General features: G+C 55.7%; 1 protein-coding gene across 2 annotated transcripts; it reads right to left on the bottom strand.

The window, feature by feature from the left end:
* Positions 1 to 153: 153 nt before the first annotated feature.
* Positions 154 to 16,018, bottom strand: POLR2I (RNA polymerase II subunit I). 2 transcript variants are annotated; one of them, XM_082299569.1, is made up of 6 exons: positions 15,949 to 16,018; positions 12,561 to 12,615; positions 10,316 to 10,389; positions 7,295 to 7,369; positions 5,879 to 5,930; positions 154 to 364 (listed from the first exon to the last, which is right to left on the bottom strand). In XM_082299569.1, the coding sequence occupies exons 1-6, from the start codon at positions 16,005 to 16,007 to the stop codon at positions 287 to 289; spliced, it is 393 nt and encodes a 130-aa protein (XP_082155695.1). In that variant the 5' UTR covers positions 16,008 to 16,018; the 3' UTR covers positions 154 to 286. The 2 variants fall into 2 exon arrangements, with proteins under 2 accessions (XP_082155695.1, XP_082155696.1); XM_082299570.1 differs by having other exon boundaries at positions 200 to 395.
* Between the last annotated feature and the right edge of the window lie 126 nt (positions 16,019 to 16,144).

Genomic DNA, 16,144 nt, shown 5'->3' on the forward strand with positions numbered 1-16,144 from the left:
TTCGGGGTTACTCTGGGGTCACTCCGGGGTCCTTTTCGGGGTCACTCTGGGGTCCCTCTGGGATCACTCTGGGGTCACTCTGGGGTCACTCCGGGCTCCTTTTCGGGGTCACTCTGGGGTCACTCCGGGGTCACTCTGGGGTCACTCCGGGGTCACTCCGGGCTCCTTTTCGGGGTCACTCTGGGATCACTCCGGGGTCACTCTGGGGTCACTCCGGGGTCCTTTTTGGGGTCACTCCGGGGTCACTCTGGGGTCACTCTGGGGTCACTCCGGGGTCACTCTGGGGTCACTCCGGGGTCACTCCGGGGTCACTCCGGGCTCCTTTTCGGGGCTCACTCAGTCCAGCGGTGGCCGCAGTGGGGCGCTGTGCACACGTAGTACAGCCTCATGGCGTCCTGCGGGGCCGGCGTTCGGGGGCGATTCCCGGGAAATTCCCGGGAAATTCCCGCGGGGAATTCGGGGAGGGGTCCCCGGTGCCCAGGGAGGGGCTCCCAGGGAGCTTTTGGAGGGGATTCCCAAGGGGTTTTTGGGGGGATTTTGGGGTTTTTTGGGGGGTCCCAGGGGGTTTTTGGGGGATTTTTGAGGTTTTTTGGGGGGGTGCCAGGGGTTTTTGGGGTTTTTTGGGGGGGTCCCAGGGGGGTTTGGGGGCAGTTTGGGGATTTTCGGGGGGATTTTGGGGTTTTTAGGGGGATTTTTGGGGTTTCTTGGGGGGTCCCAGGGGGTTTTTGGGGGATTTTCGGGGTTTTTTGGGGGGGTCCCAGGGGGGTTTGGGGGCAGTTTGGGGATTTTTGGGGGGATTTTGGGGTTTTTAGGGGGATTTTTGGGGTTTTTTGGGGGGTCCCAGGGGGTTTTTGGGGGATTTTTGGGGTTTTTGGGGGGGTGCCAGGGGGTTTTGGGGTTTTTTGGGGGGGTCCCAGGGGGGTTTTGGGGCAGTTTGGGGATTTTTGGGGGGATTTTGGGGTTTTTGGGGGGATTTTGGGGTTTTTTGGGGGGTCCCAGGGGGTTTTTGGGGGATTTTTGGGGTTTTTTGGGGGGGTGCCAGGGGGGTTTGGGGGCAGTTTGGGGATTTTTGGGGGGATTTTGGGGTTTTTAGGGGGATTTTTGGGGTTTTTTGGGGGGTCCCAGGGGGTTTTTGGGGGATTTTTGGGGTTTTTTGGGGGGGTCCCAGGGGGTTTTGGGGTTTTTTGGGGGATCCCAGGGGGGTTTGGGGGCAGTTTGGGGATTTTTGGGGGGATTTTGGGGTTTTTAGGGGGATTTTTGGTTTTTTTTGGGGGGTCCCAGGGGGTTTTTGGGGGATTTTTGGGGTTTTTTGGGGGGGTCCCAGGGGGTTTTGGGGTTTTTTGGGGGGATCCCAGGGGGGTTTGGGGGCAGTTTGGGGATTTTTGGGGGGATTTTGGGGTTTTTAGGGGGATTTTTGGGGTTTTTTGGGGGGTCCCAGGGGGTTTTTGGGGGATTTTTGGGGTTTTTTGGGGGGGTGCCAGGGGGTTTTGGGGTTTTTTGGGGGGGTCCCAGGGGGGTTTTGGGGCAGTTTGGGGATTTTTGGGGGGATTTTGGGGTTTTTGGGGGGATTTTGGGGTTTTTTGGGGGGTCCCAGGGGGTTTTTGGGGGATTTTTGGGGGGTGCCAGGGGGTTTTGGGGCAGTTTGGGGATTTTTGGGGGGATTTTGGGGTTTTTAGGGGGATTTTTGGGGTTTTTTGGGGGGTCAAAGGGGGTTTTTGGGGGATTTTTGGGGTTTTTGGGGGGGTGCCAGGGGGTTTTGGGGTTTTTTGGGGGGGTCCCAGGGGGGTTTGGGGGCAGTTTGGGGATTTTTGGGGGGATTTTGGGGTTTTTGGGGGGATTTTGGGGTTTTTTGGGGGGTCCCAGGGGGTTTTTGGGGGATTTTTGGGGTTTTTTGGGGGGGTGCCAGGGGGTTTTGGGGGGGTCCCAGGGGGGTTTTGGGGCAGTTTGGGGATTTTTGGGGGGATTTTGGGGTTTTTGGGGGGATTTTGGGGTTTTTTGGGGGGTCCCAGGGGGTTTTTGGGGGATTTTTGGGGGGTGCCAGGGGGTTTTGGGGCAGTTTGGGGATTTTTGGGGGGATTTTGGGGTTTTTAGGGGGATTTTTGGGGTTTTTTGGGGGGTCAAAGGGGGTTTTTGGGGGATTTTTGGGGTTTTTGGGGGGGTGCCAGGGGGTTTTGGGGTTTTTTGGGGGGGTCCCAGGGGGGTTTGGGGGCAGTTTGGGGATTTTTGGGGGGATTTTGGGGTTTTTGGGGGGATTTTGGGGTTTTTTGGGGGGTCCCAGGGGGTTTTTGGGGGATTTTTGGGGTTTTTTGGGGGGGTGCCAGGGGGTTTTGGGGTTTTTTGGGGGGGTCCCAGGGGGGTTTTTGGGCAGTTTGGGGATTTTTGGGGGGATTTTGGGGTTTTTAGGGGGATTTTTGGGGTTTTTTGGGGGGTCCCAGGGGGTTTTTGGGGGATTTTTGGGGTTTTTGGGGGGGTCCCAGGGGGTTTTGGGGTTTTTTGGGGGGATCCCAGGGGGGTTTGGGGGCAGTTTGGGGATTTTTGGGGGGATTTTGGGGTTTTTAGGGGGATTTTTGGGGTTTCTCGGGGGGTCCCAGGGGGTTTTTGGGGGATTTTTGGGGTTTTTGGGGGGGTCCCAGGGGGTTTTTGGGGGATTTTTTGGGTTTTTTTGGGGGGTGCCAGGGGGGTTTGGGGGCAGTTTGGGGATTTTTGGGGGGATTTTGGGGTTTTTAGGGGGATTTTTGGGGTTTTTTGGGGGGTCCCAGGGGGTTTTTGGGGGATTTTTGGGGTTTTTTGGGGGGGTGCCAGGGGGTTTTGGGGTTTTTTGGGGGATCCCAGGGGGGTTTGGGGGCAGTTTGGGGATTTTTGGGGGGATTTTGGGGTTTTTAGGGGGATTTTTGGGGTTTCTTGGGGGGTCCCAGGGGGTTTTGGGGTTTTTTGGGGGGTGCCAGGGGGGTTTTGGGGCAGTTTGGGGATTTTTGGGGGGATTTTGGGGTTTTTAGGGGGATTTTTGGGGTTTTTTGGGGGGTCCCAGGGGGGTTTGGGGGCAGTTTGGGGATTTTTGGGGGGATTTTGGGGTTTTTAGGGGGATTTTTGGGGTTTCTTGGGGGGTCCCAGGGGGTTTTTGGGGGATTTTTTGGGTTTTTTTGGGGGGTGCCAGGGGGGTTTTGGGGCAGTTTGGGGATTTTTGGGGGGATTTTGGGGTTTTTAGGGGGATTTTTGGGGTTTTTTGGGGGGTCCCAGGGGGTTTTTGGGGGATTTTTGGGGTTTTTTGGGGGGGTCCCAGGGGGGTTTGGGGGCAGTTTGGGGATTTTTGGGGGGATTTTGGGGTTTTTAGGGGGATTTTTGGGGTTTTTTGGGGGGTCCCAGGGGGTTTTTGGGGGATTTTTGGGGTTTTTTGGGGGGGTGCCAGGGGGTTTTGGGGTTTTTTGGGGGATCCCAGGGGGGTTTGGGGGCAGTTTGGGGATTTTTGGGGGGATTTTGGGGTTTTTAGGGGGATTTTTGGGGTTTTTTGGGGGGTCCCAGGGGGTTTTTGGGGGATTTTCGGGGTTTTTTGGGGGGGTCCCAGGGGGGTTTTGGGGCAGTTTGGGGATTTTTGGGGGGATTTTGGGGTTTTTAGGGGGATTTTTGGGGTTTTTTGGGGGGTCCCAGGGGGTTTTTGGGGGATTTTTGGGGTTTTTTGGGGGGGTCCCAGGGGGTTTTGGGGTTTTTTGGGGGGGTCCCAGGGGGGTTTGGGGGCAGTTTGGGGATTTTTGGGGGGATTTTGGGGTTTTTTGGGGGATTTTTGGGGTTTTTTGGGGGGTCCCAGGGGGTTTTTGGGGGATTTTTTGGGTTTTTTTGGGGGGTGCCAGGGGGGTTTGGGGGCAGTTTGGGGATTTTTGGGGGGATTTTGGGGTTTTTAGGGGGATTTTTGGGGTTTTTTGGGGGGTCCCAGGGGGTTTTTGGGGGATTTTTGGGGTTTTTTGGGGGGGTCCCAGGGGGTTTTGGGGTTTTTTGGGGGATCCCAGGGGGGTTTGGGGGCAGTTTGGGGATTTTTGGGGGGATTTTGGGGTTTTTAGGGGGATTTTTGGTTTTTTTTGGGGGGTCCCAGGGGGTTTTTGGGGGATTTTTGGGGTTTTTTGGGGGGGTGCCAGGGGGTTTTGGGGTTTTTTGGGGGGTCCCAGGGGGGTTTGGGGGCAGTTTGGGGATTTTTGGGGGGATTTTGGGGTTTTTAGGGGGATTTTTGGGGTTTTTTGGGGGGTCCCAGGGGGTTTTTGGGGGATTTTTGGGGTTTTTTGGGGGGGTGCCAGGGGGTTTTGGGGTTTTTTGGGGGGTCCCAGGGGGGTTTGGGGGCAGTTTGGGGATTTTTGGGGGGATTTTGGGGTTTTTAGGGGGATTTTTGGGGTTTTTTGGGGGGTCCCAGGGGGTTTTTGGGGGATTTTTGGGGTTTTTTGCGGGGGTCCCAGGGGGTTTTTGGGGGATTTTTGGGGTTTTTTGGGGGGGTCCCAGGGGGTTTTGGGGTTTTTTGGGGAGGGGTCTCAGGGGTTTTGGGGGGGTTTTGGGGAGGGGTCTCAGGGATTTTGGGGGGGGTTTGGGGAGGGGTCTCAGGGGTTTTGGGGGGGTTTTTGGGGAGGGGTCTCAGGGATTTTGGGATGGTTTTTGGGGAGGGGTCTCAGGGATTTTTGGGGGGTTTTTGGGGAGGGGTCTCAGGGATTTTGGGGGGGTTTTGGGGAGGGGTCTCAGGGGTTTTGGGGAGGGGTCTCAGGGATTTTGGGGGGTTTTGGGGAGGAGTCTCAGGGGTTTTGGGATGGTTTTTGGGGAGGGGTCTCAGGGGTTTTGGGGGGGTTTTGGGGAGGGGTCTCAGGGGTTTTGGGGGGTTTTGGGGAGGGGTCTCAGGGGTTTTGGGGGGGTTTTGGGGAGGGGTCTCAGGGGTTTTGGGGAGGGGTCTCAGGGATTTTGGGGGTTTTTGGGGAGGAGTCTCAGGGATTTTGGGGAGGGGTCTCAGGGATTTTGGGGGGGTTTTGGGGAGGGGTCTCAGAGATTTTGGGATGGTTTTTGGGGAGGGGTCTCAGGGATTTTGGGGGGGTTTTGGGGAGGGGTCTCAGGGATTTTGGGGGGGTTTTGGGGAGGGGTCTCAAGGGTTTTGGGGAGGGGTCTCAGGGGTTTTGGGGGGGTTTTGGGGAGGGGTCTCAGGGATTTTGGGGGGGTTTTTTGGGGAGGGGTCTCAGGGGTTTTGGGGGTTTTTGGGGAGGAGTCTCAGGGATTTTGGGGAGGGGTCTCAGGGATTTTGGGGGGGTTTTGGGGAGGGGTCTCAGAGATTTTGGGATGGTTTTTGGGGAGGGGTCTCAAGGATTTTGGGGGGGTTTTTGGGGAGGGGTCTCAGGGGTTTTGGGGGGGTTTTTGGGGAGGGGTCTCAGGGGTTTTGGGGAGGGATCTCAGGGATTTTGGGGGGGGTTTGGGGAGGGGTCTCAGGGGTTTTGGGGAGGGGTCTCAGGGGTTTTGGGGGGATTTTTGGGGAGGGGTCTCAGGGGTTTTGGGGAGGGGTCTCAGGGATTTTGGGGGGTTTTGGGGAGGAGTCTCAGGGATTTTGGGGGGGTTTTTGGGGAGGGGTCTCAGGGATTTTGGGGGGGTTTTTGGGGAGGGGTCTCAGGGATTTTGGGGGGGTTTTTGGGGAGGGGTCTCAGGGATTTTGGGGGGGGTTTGGGGAGGGGTCTCAGGGGTTTTGGGGGGATTTTTGGGGAGGGGTCTCAGGGATTTTGGGGGGGTTTTGGGGAGGGGTCTCAGGGGTTTTGGGGGGGTTTTGGGGAGGGGTCTCAGGGGTTTTGGGGAGGGATCTCAGGGATTTTGGGGGGGGTTTGGGGAGGGGTCTCAGGGGTTGTGGGGGGTTTTTGGGTCGGGGTCTCACCTCGGCGCGGGCGCTGTGTGACTGGAAGAACACGGCCTCCTTGTGGCCACACCTGGGCACGGCGACACCACAGCGTCCCCAGGGGCCCAACGGGGGGGGGACAAGGTCCCCAAAGGGGTCCCAATGTCCCCAAGGGTCCCTGGGGGGGCTCAAATGTCCCCAAGGTGGCCCCAAGGTGTCCCCAAAGGGGTCTCTGATGTCCCCAAGGTGGCCCCAAGGGTCCCCAAAGGGGTCTCTGATGTCCCCAAGGTGCCCCCAAGGTGTCCCCAGGGGTCCCTGGGGGGTCCCAATGTCCCCAAGGTGTCCCCAAGGGGGTCCCAAAGGTCCCCAAGGTGGCCCCAAGGGTCCCCAAAGGGGTCTCTGATGTCCCCAAAGGTCCCTGGGGGGTCCCAATGTCCCCAAGGTGTCCCCAAGGGTCCTTGGGGGGGTTCCCATGTCCCCAAGGGGGGGTCCCAATGTCCCCAAAGTGTCCCCAAGGGTCCCCAAAAGGGGTCTCTGATGTCCTCGAAGTGTCCCCAGGGTGTCCCCAAAGAGGTCTCTGATGTCTCCAAGGTCTCCCCAAAGGTCCCCAAAGGGGTCTCTGATGTCCCCAAAGTGTCCCCAAAGGTCCCTGGGGGTCCCAATGTCCCCAAGGTGTCCCCAAGGTGCCCCCAAGGTGTCCCCAGGGGTCCCTGGGGGGTCCCAATGTCCCCAAGGTGTCCCCAAGGGGTCCCCAAAGGTCCCTGGGGGGTCCCAATGTCCTCAAGGTGTCCCCAAGGTGTCCCCAAGGGGGTCCCAAAGGTCCCCAAGGTGGCCCCAAGGTGGCCCCAAAAGGGGTCTCTGATGTCCCCAAAGTGTCCCCAAAGGTCCCTGGAGGGTCCCAATGTCCCCAAGGTGCCCCCAAAGTGTCCCCAAGGTGTCCCCAAGGTGTCCCCAGGGGTCCCAATGTCCCCAAGGTGTCCCCAAGGGGGTCCCAAAGGTCCCCAAGGTGGCCCCAAGGGTCCCCAAAAGGGGTCTCTGATGTCCCCAAAGTGTCCCCAAAGGTCCCTGGGGGGTCCCAATGTCCCCAAGGTGTCCCCAAGGGGTCCCCAAAGGTCCCTGGGGGGTCCCAATGTCCCCAAGGTGTCCCCAAGGGGTCCCCAAAGGTTCCTGGGGGGTCCCAATGTCCCCAAGGTGTCCCCAAGGGGTCCCCAAAGGTTCCTGGGGGGTCCCAATGTCCCCAAGGTGTCCCCAAGGTGTCCCCAGGGGTCCCTGGGGGGTCCCAATGTCCCCAAGGTGCCCCCAAGGTGTCCCCAAGGGGTCCCCAAGGGGTCCCCAAAGGTCCCTGGGGGGTCCCAATGTCCCCAAGGTGTCCCCAAGGGGTCCCCAAGGGGTCCCCAAAGGTCCCTGGGGGTCCCCGGGGGGTCCCCAGGGGGGTAATTTGGGGAGGGGTCTCACTTCTGGCACGGGTGGTCCTCGGTGCGGGGCAGGGTCGGGTCCTGGGACACGTCGGCGATGATCTGGGTCAGCTCACTGCCGGGAAAAGCCGGGAATGGGCCGGAATTCCCGGGAAATCCACCCGGAATTCCCCCCCAAAAACCCCCTCGTCGACGAAATCGCAGAAAATCCCCCCAAAATTGCACCCAAAGCTGCCCCAAATTGCTCTCCCTGGATGCTCCTGATCCTGCTCTGGGGCAGCTGCCGGGAAAAACCGGGAATGGGCCGGAATTCCTGGGAAAATCCAGCTGGGATTGCCGAAGAATCCAGGTGAATTCCCGCTGAGGTGAGACGCTGGAGAACCCCCCCAGAATGCCCCCAAAATTCCCTAAAATCTCCCCAAAATCCCCCCAAAACTCCCTAAAATTCTTCAGAAAAGTCCCCTGAAAATTCCCCCCAAAATCCCCTCAAATTCCCTTTAAAATTCCCCCCAAATTCCCTTTAAAATTCCCCCAAAATCCCCCCAAAACTCCCTAAAATTCTTCAGAAAAGTCCCCTGAAAATCCCCCCCAAATTCCCCCAGAATCCCCCCAAATTCTCCCAAATTCCCCCCAAAATTCCCCCCCCAGGTTTTCCCGAATTTTCCCCCCCAATTCCCCAAAATCCCCCTGGAAATCCCCCCAAATTCTCCCAAAATCCCCCCAAATTCTCCCAAAATCCCCCCAGAGATTGCCCCAAAATTCCCTAAAATTATTCAGAAAATTCCCCCCAAATTCCCCTGAAAATTCTCCCCAATTTCCCCCAAAATTCCCTAAAATTCCTCAGAAAATTCCCCTGAAATTTCCCCCCAAAGTCCCCCAAAATCCCCTCAAAATTCCCTAAAATTCGCCTTAAAATTCCCCCCAAACCCTCCCAAAATTCCCTAAAATTCCCCCAAATTCCCTCCCAATCCCCCCAAAATTCCCCCCCAAGTTCTCCCAAAATTCCCCTGAAAATTCCCCCTAAAATCCCCCAAAATTGCCCTGAAAATCCCCCCCAAAATTCCACTCAAATCCCCCCAAATTCTCCCCAAAAATTCCCTAAAATTCTTCAGAAAATTCCCCTGAAAATTCCCCCCAAATTCCCCCAAAGTTCTCCCCAGAATCCCCTCAAAATTCCCTAAAATTCCCCCCAAATTTCCCCAAAATCCCCCCAAATTCTCCCAAAATTCCCCTGAAAATTCCCCCCAAAAATCCCCCGGAATTCCCCCAAATCCTCCCCAAAATCCCCCCAAAATTCCTTAAAATTCCCCTTAAAATTCCCCCCAAACCGTCCCAAAATTCCCTAAAATTGCCCCAAATTTCTCCCAAAATTCCCCTGAAAATTCCCTCAAATTCTCCCCAAAATCCCTTGAAAATTCCCCAAATCCCCCCAAAATTCCACTCAAATTCTCCCAAAATTTCCTTGAAAATTCTCCCCAAATTCTGCCAAAATTCTCCCCAAAATTCCCCCCAAAAATCCCCTGGAATTCCCCCAAAATTCCATAAAATTCCGTAAAATTCCCCTTAAAATCATCCCCAAACCGCCCCAAAATTCCCTAAAATTCTCCCAAAAATCCCCCAAATTCCCCCCAAAATTCTGCTCAAATTCCCCCCAAAATCCTCCCAAAAACTCCCAAAATTCCCCCAAAATTCCCCCAAAAATTCCCCCAAAATTCCCCAAAAATTCCCCAATTTCTGGGGGGGGTCCCAAGGGGCTTCCCAAAGATATTTTGGGATAATTTGGGAATATTTTGGGAATATTTTGGGATATTTTGGGATATTTCAAGATCTTCGGGAATATTTTGGGATATTTTGGGAATACTTTGGGCCATTTTAAGCCAATTTTGGGAGTATTTGGGGCCATTTTGGGCCCTTTTGGGGCAGTTTTGAGCCTTTTTAGGGCCGTTTTGGGCCATTTTGGGAAGTTTTGGGGCCATTTGGAACCATTTTAGGGCCATTTTGGAGCAGTTTTGGGCCATTTAGGGCTCTTTTGGGGCCATTTTGGGGCTGGTTTGGGCCATTTTGGGGCCATTTTGGGGCTGTTTTGGACCCTTTTGGGCCATTTTGGGGCCATTTGGGGGCATTTTGGGGTCGTTTTAGGGCCCTTTTGGGGCCATTTTGCAGCCATTTGGGGCCATTTTGAGGCTGGTTTGGGGCATTTTGGGGCTGTTTTGGGGCATTTTGAGGTCATTTTGGGGCCGTTTTGAGGCTGTTTTGGGCCATTTGGGGGCATTTTGGGGCTGTTTTGGGCCATTTTGGGGCCGTTTTGCAGCCATTTGGGGCCATTTTGAGGCCATTTTGGGGCTGTTTTGGGCCATTCTGAGGCTGTTTTGGGCCATTTTGGGGCTGTTTTGGGGCATTTTGAGGTAATTTGGGGCCATTTTGGGGCTGTTTTGGGCCATTTGGGGCCATTTTGAGGCTGTTTTGGGCCATTTTGAGGCTGTTTTGGGGCTGTTTTGGGGCCATTTTGGGGCTGTTTTGGGGGCATTTTGGGCCATTTTGGGGCTGTTTTGGGGCCATTTTGGGGCTGTTTTGGGGCCATTTTGGGGCTGTTTTGGGGCTGTTTTGGGGCCATTTTGGGGCTGTTTTGGGGCCATTTTGGGGCCGTTTTGGGGCTGTTTTGGGGCCATTTTGGGGCTGTTTTGGGTCGTTTTGGGGCTGTTTTGGGGCTGTTTTGGGGCCATTTTGGGGCCGTTTTGGGGCTGTTTTGGGGCCATTTTGGGGCTGTTTTGGGGCCATTTTGGGGCTGTTTTGGGGCCGTTTTGGGGCTGTTTTGGGGCTGTTTTGGGGCATTTTGGGGCTGTTTTGGACTATTTTGGGGTCGTTTTGGGCCATTTGGACCTTTTTGGGGCCATTTGGGGCCGTTTTGGGCCATTTGGGGCCGTTTTGGGCCATTTAGGGGAGTTCTGGGGTCATTTTGGGGCTGTTTTGGTGCTGTTTTGGGCCATTGAGAGGCTGTTTTGGGCCGTTTTGGGCAGTTTTGGGGCAGTTTTGGGGCGTTTTGGGGCCGCTCCGCACTCACTCGACCTCGTGGGTGATTTTGTTGACGTAAATGCAGCTGTTGTCGGCCTCCTGCTGGTAATCGCAGTTCCTGCACTGGGACGGACTGGGAGTCACTGGGAGGGACTGGGAGGGACTGGGACGAACTGCGAGGGACTGGGACGAACTGCGAGGGCACTGGGAGGCACTGGGAGGGCACTGGGAGGGACTGGGAGGGCACTGAGAGGGACTGGGACAAACTGGGACAAACTGGGACAAACTGGGAGGGACTGGGAGGGCACTGAGAGGCACTGGGAGGGACTGGGACAAACTGGGAGGGCACTGAGAGGCACTGGGAGGGACTGGGAGGCACTGGGACGAACTGGGAGGGCACTGGGAGGCACTGGGAGGGCACTGGGAGTCACTGGGAGGGTACTGGGAGGCACTGGGAGGCACTGGGAGGGCACTGGGAGGCACTGGGAGGCACTGGGAGGGCACTGGGAGGGCACTGGGAGTCACTGGGAGTCACTGGGAGTCACTGGGAGGGCACTGGGAGGGACTGGGAGGGACTGGGACAAACTGGGAGGGCACTGAGAGGCACTGGGAGGGACTGGGAGGCACTGGGACGAACTGGGAGGGCACTGGGAGGCACTGGGAGGGCACTGGGAGTCACTGGGAGTCACTGGGAGGCACTGGGGGCACTGGGAGGGACTGGGAGGCACTGGAAGGCACTGGGGGCACTGGGAGGGACTGGGAGGGTACTGGGAGGGTACTGGGAGGGACTGGGAGGCACTGGGAGGGACTGGGAGGCACTGGGAGGGCACTGGGAGGGACTGGGACAAACTGGAAGGGCACTGAGAGGCACTGGGAGGGACTGGGAGGCACTGGGACGAACTGGGAGGGCACTGGGAGGCACTGGGAGGGCACTGGGAGGGCACTGGGGGCACTGGGAGGCACTGGGGGCACTGGGAGGGACTGGGAGGGCACTGGGAGTCACTGGGAGGCACTGGGGGCACTGGGAGGGACTGGGAGGCACTGGAAGGCACTGGGGGCACTGGGAGGGACTGGGAGGGTACTGGGAGGGTACTGGGAGGGACTGGGAGGCACTGGGAGGGACTGGGACAAACTGGGAGGGCACTGGGAGGCACTGGGAGGCACTGGGAGGGACTGGGAGGCACTGGGAGGCACTGGGAGGGCACTGGGAGGGCACTGGGGGCACTGGGAGGGACTGGGAGGGCACTGGGAGGCACTGGGAGGGCACTGGGAGTCACTGGGAGGCACTGGGAGGCACTGGGAGGCACTGGGAGGGCACTGGGAGTCACTGGGAGTCACTGGGAGTCACTGGGAGTCACTGGGAGTCACTGGGAGGGACTGGGAGGCACTGGGACGAACTGGGAGGGCACTGGGAGGCACTGGGAGGGCACTGGGAGGGCACTGGGAAGCACTGGAAATGATTGGGAGTCACTGGGAGGGACTGGGAGGACACTGGGAGGCACTGGGAGGCACTGGGAGGGCACTAGGACAAACTGGGAGGGCATTGGGAGGGCACTGGAAATTATTGCGAGTCACTGGGAGGGACTGGGAGGACACTGGGAGGCACTGGGAGGGCACTGGGAGGGGACTGGGATGAATTGGAAGGGACTGGGAGGACACTGGGAGGGACTGGGAGGGACTGGGGTAATCGCAGTTCCTGCACTGGGACAGACTGGGATTCACTGGGAAGCACTGGGAGGGCACTGGGAGGGACTGGGACAAACTGGGAGGGACTGGGACAAACTGGGAGGGGGCTGGAAGAAACTGGGATGGACTGGGAGGGGATTGGAACAAACTGGGAGGGACTGGGAGGGGATTGGGAGGGGACTGGGAGGAACTGGGAGGGCTGGGAAGGGATTGGGAGGGACTGGGACAAACTGGGATGGACTGGGAGGAACTGGGAGGGGCTGGAAGGGGATTGGGAGGGACTGGGAGGGGACTGGGACAAACTGGGAGGAACTGGGACAAACTGGGAGGGGCTGGCACCAAACTGGGAGGGAACTGGCACCAAACTGGAACTGGCACCAAACTGGGAGGGACTGGCACCAAACTGGGAGGGACTGGCACCAAACTGGGAGGGAACTGGGACCAAACTGGGAGGGAACTGGCACCAAACTGGGAGGGTGTTTGGACCGCTCCCAGCGCCAAACTGGGAAGGGATCCCAGTCCCAAACTGGGAAGGGGGTGGGACCAAACTGGGAGGAGTCAGGAAGCGGCTCCCAGTCCCAAACTGGTCCCAGTTTGGAGGCACTCACGGCGTAGAGCAGGATCCGGTTCTCCTTGTCCTCCTTGGGGTACAGCATGTTGTTACTGGGGATACTGGGAGTTACTGGGAGGCTCCGGGCGGCAATTCCCGCCTCTTCCCCTTGATTTTCCTGATGCTTTTTCCCTCACCATTCCCAGTTTTTTCCCCCCACCATTCCCAGTTTTTTCCCCCACCATTCCCAGTTTTTCCCCCACCATTCCCAGTTTTTTCCCCCCACCATTCCCAGTTTTTTTCCCTCACCATTCCCAGTTTATTCCCCTCACCATTCCCAGTTTTTTTCCCTCACCATTCCCAGTTTTTTCCCCCCACCATTCCCAGTTTTTTCCCCCCACCATTCCCAGTTTTTTTCCCCCACCATTCCCAGTTTTTTCCCTCACCATTCCCAGTTTTTCCCCCCACCATTCCCAGTTTTTTTCCCTCACCATTCCCAGTTTTTCCCCCACCATTCCCAGTTTTTTCCCCCACCATTCCCAGTTTTTTTCCCTCACCATTCCCAGTTTTTTTCCCCCACCATTCCCAGTTTTTTCCCCCCACCATTCCCAGTTTTTTTCCCTCACCATTCCCAGTTTTTTTCCCTCACCATTCCCAGTTTTTTTCCCCCACCATTCCCAGTTTTTTTCCCTCACCATTCCCAGTTTTTTCCTCCACCATTCCCAGTTTTTTCCCCCCACCATTCCCAGTTTTTTCCCTCACCATTCCCAGTTTTTTCCCCTCACCATTCCCAGTTTTTCCCTCACCATTCCCAGTTTTTTTCCCCCACCATTCCCAGTTTTTTTCCCCCACCATTCCCAGTTTTTTTCCCCCACCATTCCCAGTTTTTTCCCCCACCATTCCCAGTTTTTCCCTCACCAATCCTAATTTTTTCTTCACCGTTCCCAGTTTTTTTCCCTCACCATTCCCAATGTTTTTCCTTCCCAATTTCCCAGATTTTTTTCATCACAATTCCCACTTTTCCCCTCAGAATTCCCGATGTTTTTTCCCCCACCATTCCCAATATTTTTCCCTCACCAGTCCAGGTTTTTTTCCCCTCACAATTCCCAGTTTTCCCCTCACAATTCCCAATGTTTTCCCCTCACCATTCCTGCTGTTTTTCCCTCACAATTCCCGCTGTTTTCCCCACACCATTCCCAGTTTTTCCCTCACAATTCCCGATGTTTTTTCCCCCACCATTCCCAATATTTTTCCCTCACCAGTCCAGGTTTTTTTCCCCTCACCATTCCCATTTTTTTCCTCACCATTCCCGGTTTTTTCCCTCACCCTTCCCAATATTTTTCCTTCACAATTTCCCATGTTTTTTTCCCACCATTCCCAATATTTTTCCCCTCACCATTCCCAGTTTTTCCCCCCACCATTCCCAGTTTTTTTCCCTCACCATTCCCAGTTTTTTCCCCCCACCATTCCCAGTTTTTTTCCCCCCACCATTCCCAGTTTTTTCCCCCCACCATTCCCAGTTTTTTTCCCCCACCATTCCCAGTTTTTTTCCCCCACCATTCCCAGTTTTTTCCCCCACCATTCCCAGTTTTTCCCTCACCAATCCTAATTTTTTCTTCACCGTTCCCAGTTTTTTTCCCTCACCATTCCCAATGTTTTTCCTTCCCAATTTCCCAGATTTTTTTCATCACAATTCCCACTTTTCCCCTCAGAATTCCCGATGTTTTTTCCCCCACCATTCCCAATATTTTTCCCTCACCAGTCCAGGTTTTTTTCCCCTCACAATTCCCAGTTTTCCCCTCACAATTCCCAATGTTTTTCCCTCACCATTCCCAGTATTTTTTCCCTCACAATTCCCGCTGTTTTCCCCACACCATTCCCAGTTTTTCCCTCACAATTCCCGATGTTTTTTCCCCCACCATTCCCAATATTTTTCCCTCACCAGTCCAGGTTTTTTTCCCCTCACCATTCCCATTTTTTTCCTCACCATTCCCGGTTTTTTCCCTCACCCTTCCCAATATTTTTCCTTCACAATTTCCCATGTTTTTTTCCCACCATTCCCAATATTTTTCCCCTCACCATTCCCAGTTTTTCCCCTCACAATTCCCGATATTTTTCCCCTCACCATTCCCGATATTTTTCCCCTCACCATTCCCAGTTTTTCCCCTCACCATTCCCAATATTTTTCCCCTCACCATTCCCAGTTTTTCCCCTCACAATTCCCGATATTTTTACCCTCACCATTCCCAATATTTTTCCTCACCATTCCCGATATTTTTCCCTCACCATTCCCAGTATTTTTTCCCTCACCAATCCCGATGTTTCCCCCTCACCCTTCCCAGTGTTTTCCCCTCACCATTCCTGCTGTTTTTCCCTCACAATTCCCAGTGTTTCCCCCACACCATTCCCACTGATTTTCCCTCACAATTCCCGATGTTTTTTCTCCCACCATTCCCAATATTTTTCCCTCCCCATTCGAGTTTTTTTTCCCCTCACCATTCCCATTTTTTTCCTCATAATTCCCGATGTTTTCCCCTCACCATTCCCAGGTTTTTCCTCACCATTCCCGATGTTTTTTCCCTCACCATTCCCAGTATTTTTCCCCTCACAATTCCCAGTATCTTTTCCCTCACCAATCCCGACGCTTCTCCCTCGCAATTCCCAGTGTTTTCCCCTCACCATTCCCGATGTTTTCTCCTCACAATTCCCGATATTTTTTCCCCACCATTCCTAATACTTTTCCCTCACCATTCCCAATATTTTTCCCCTCACCATTCCCGCTGTTTCCCCCACACAATTCCCAGTATTTTTTCCCTCACAATTCCCGATGTTTCCCCTCACAATTCCCGCTTTTCCCCCTCACAATTCCCGCTGTTTCCCCTCACCATTCCCGCTGCTTTTCCCCTCACAATTCCCGCTTTTCCCCCTCACAATTCCCGATGATTTCCCCTCACCATTCCCGATGATTTCCCCTCACAATTCCCGCTTTTCCCCCTCACAATTCCCGATGATTTCCCCTCACCACTCCCGATGTTTTTCCCCTCACAATTCCCGCTTTTCCCCCTCACAATTCCCGCTGTTTCCCCTCACCATTCCCGCTGCTTTTCCCCTCACCATTCCCGATGATTCCCCTCACAATTCCCGATGTTTTTCCCCTCACAATTCCCGCTTTTCCCCCTCACAATTCCCGCTGTTTCCCCTCACAATTCCCGTTGTTTCCCCTCACCATTCCCGATGTTTTTCCCCTCACAATTCCCGCTGCTTTTCCCCCACCGTTCCCGCTTTTCCCCCTCACAATTCGCGCCGTTCCCCTCACGATTCCCGCCATTCCCCGCTGTACCCCGCATGCCTCCCCCTCTCCCTCCCGTGTGCCCCAGGTGCATTCCCGGCTCATCCCCGCTGGTTTTCCACCCAAATTCCCGGCTTTTCCCGCTGTTTTCCCTCACCATTCCTGGCAAAACCGGATCCCCACGAAGCCCGGCTCGTACGCGCCCTCCCCGTCCATTGCCGCGCGGACACGCCCCTTCCGCCTCCTCCCTCACTCCATTGGTCAACCCACCCGTCCATCTCGCTCATTCCCTCTTCTCATTGGTCAACGCTCCCCTGAACCCACCCTTTCCCTCTTCTTATTGGCTGAGCCTG

The sequence above is a fragment of the Coloeus monedula genome, assembly GCF_965178545.1.
Source record: "Coloeus monedula genome assembly, chromosome: 33".
In the NCBI taxonomy this organism is placed as follows: Eukaryota; Metazoa; Chordata; class Aves; order Passeriformes; family Corvidae; genus Coloeus; species Coloeus monedula.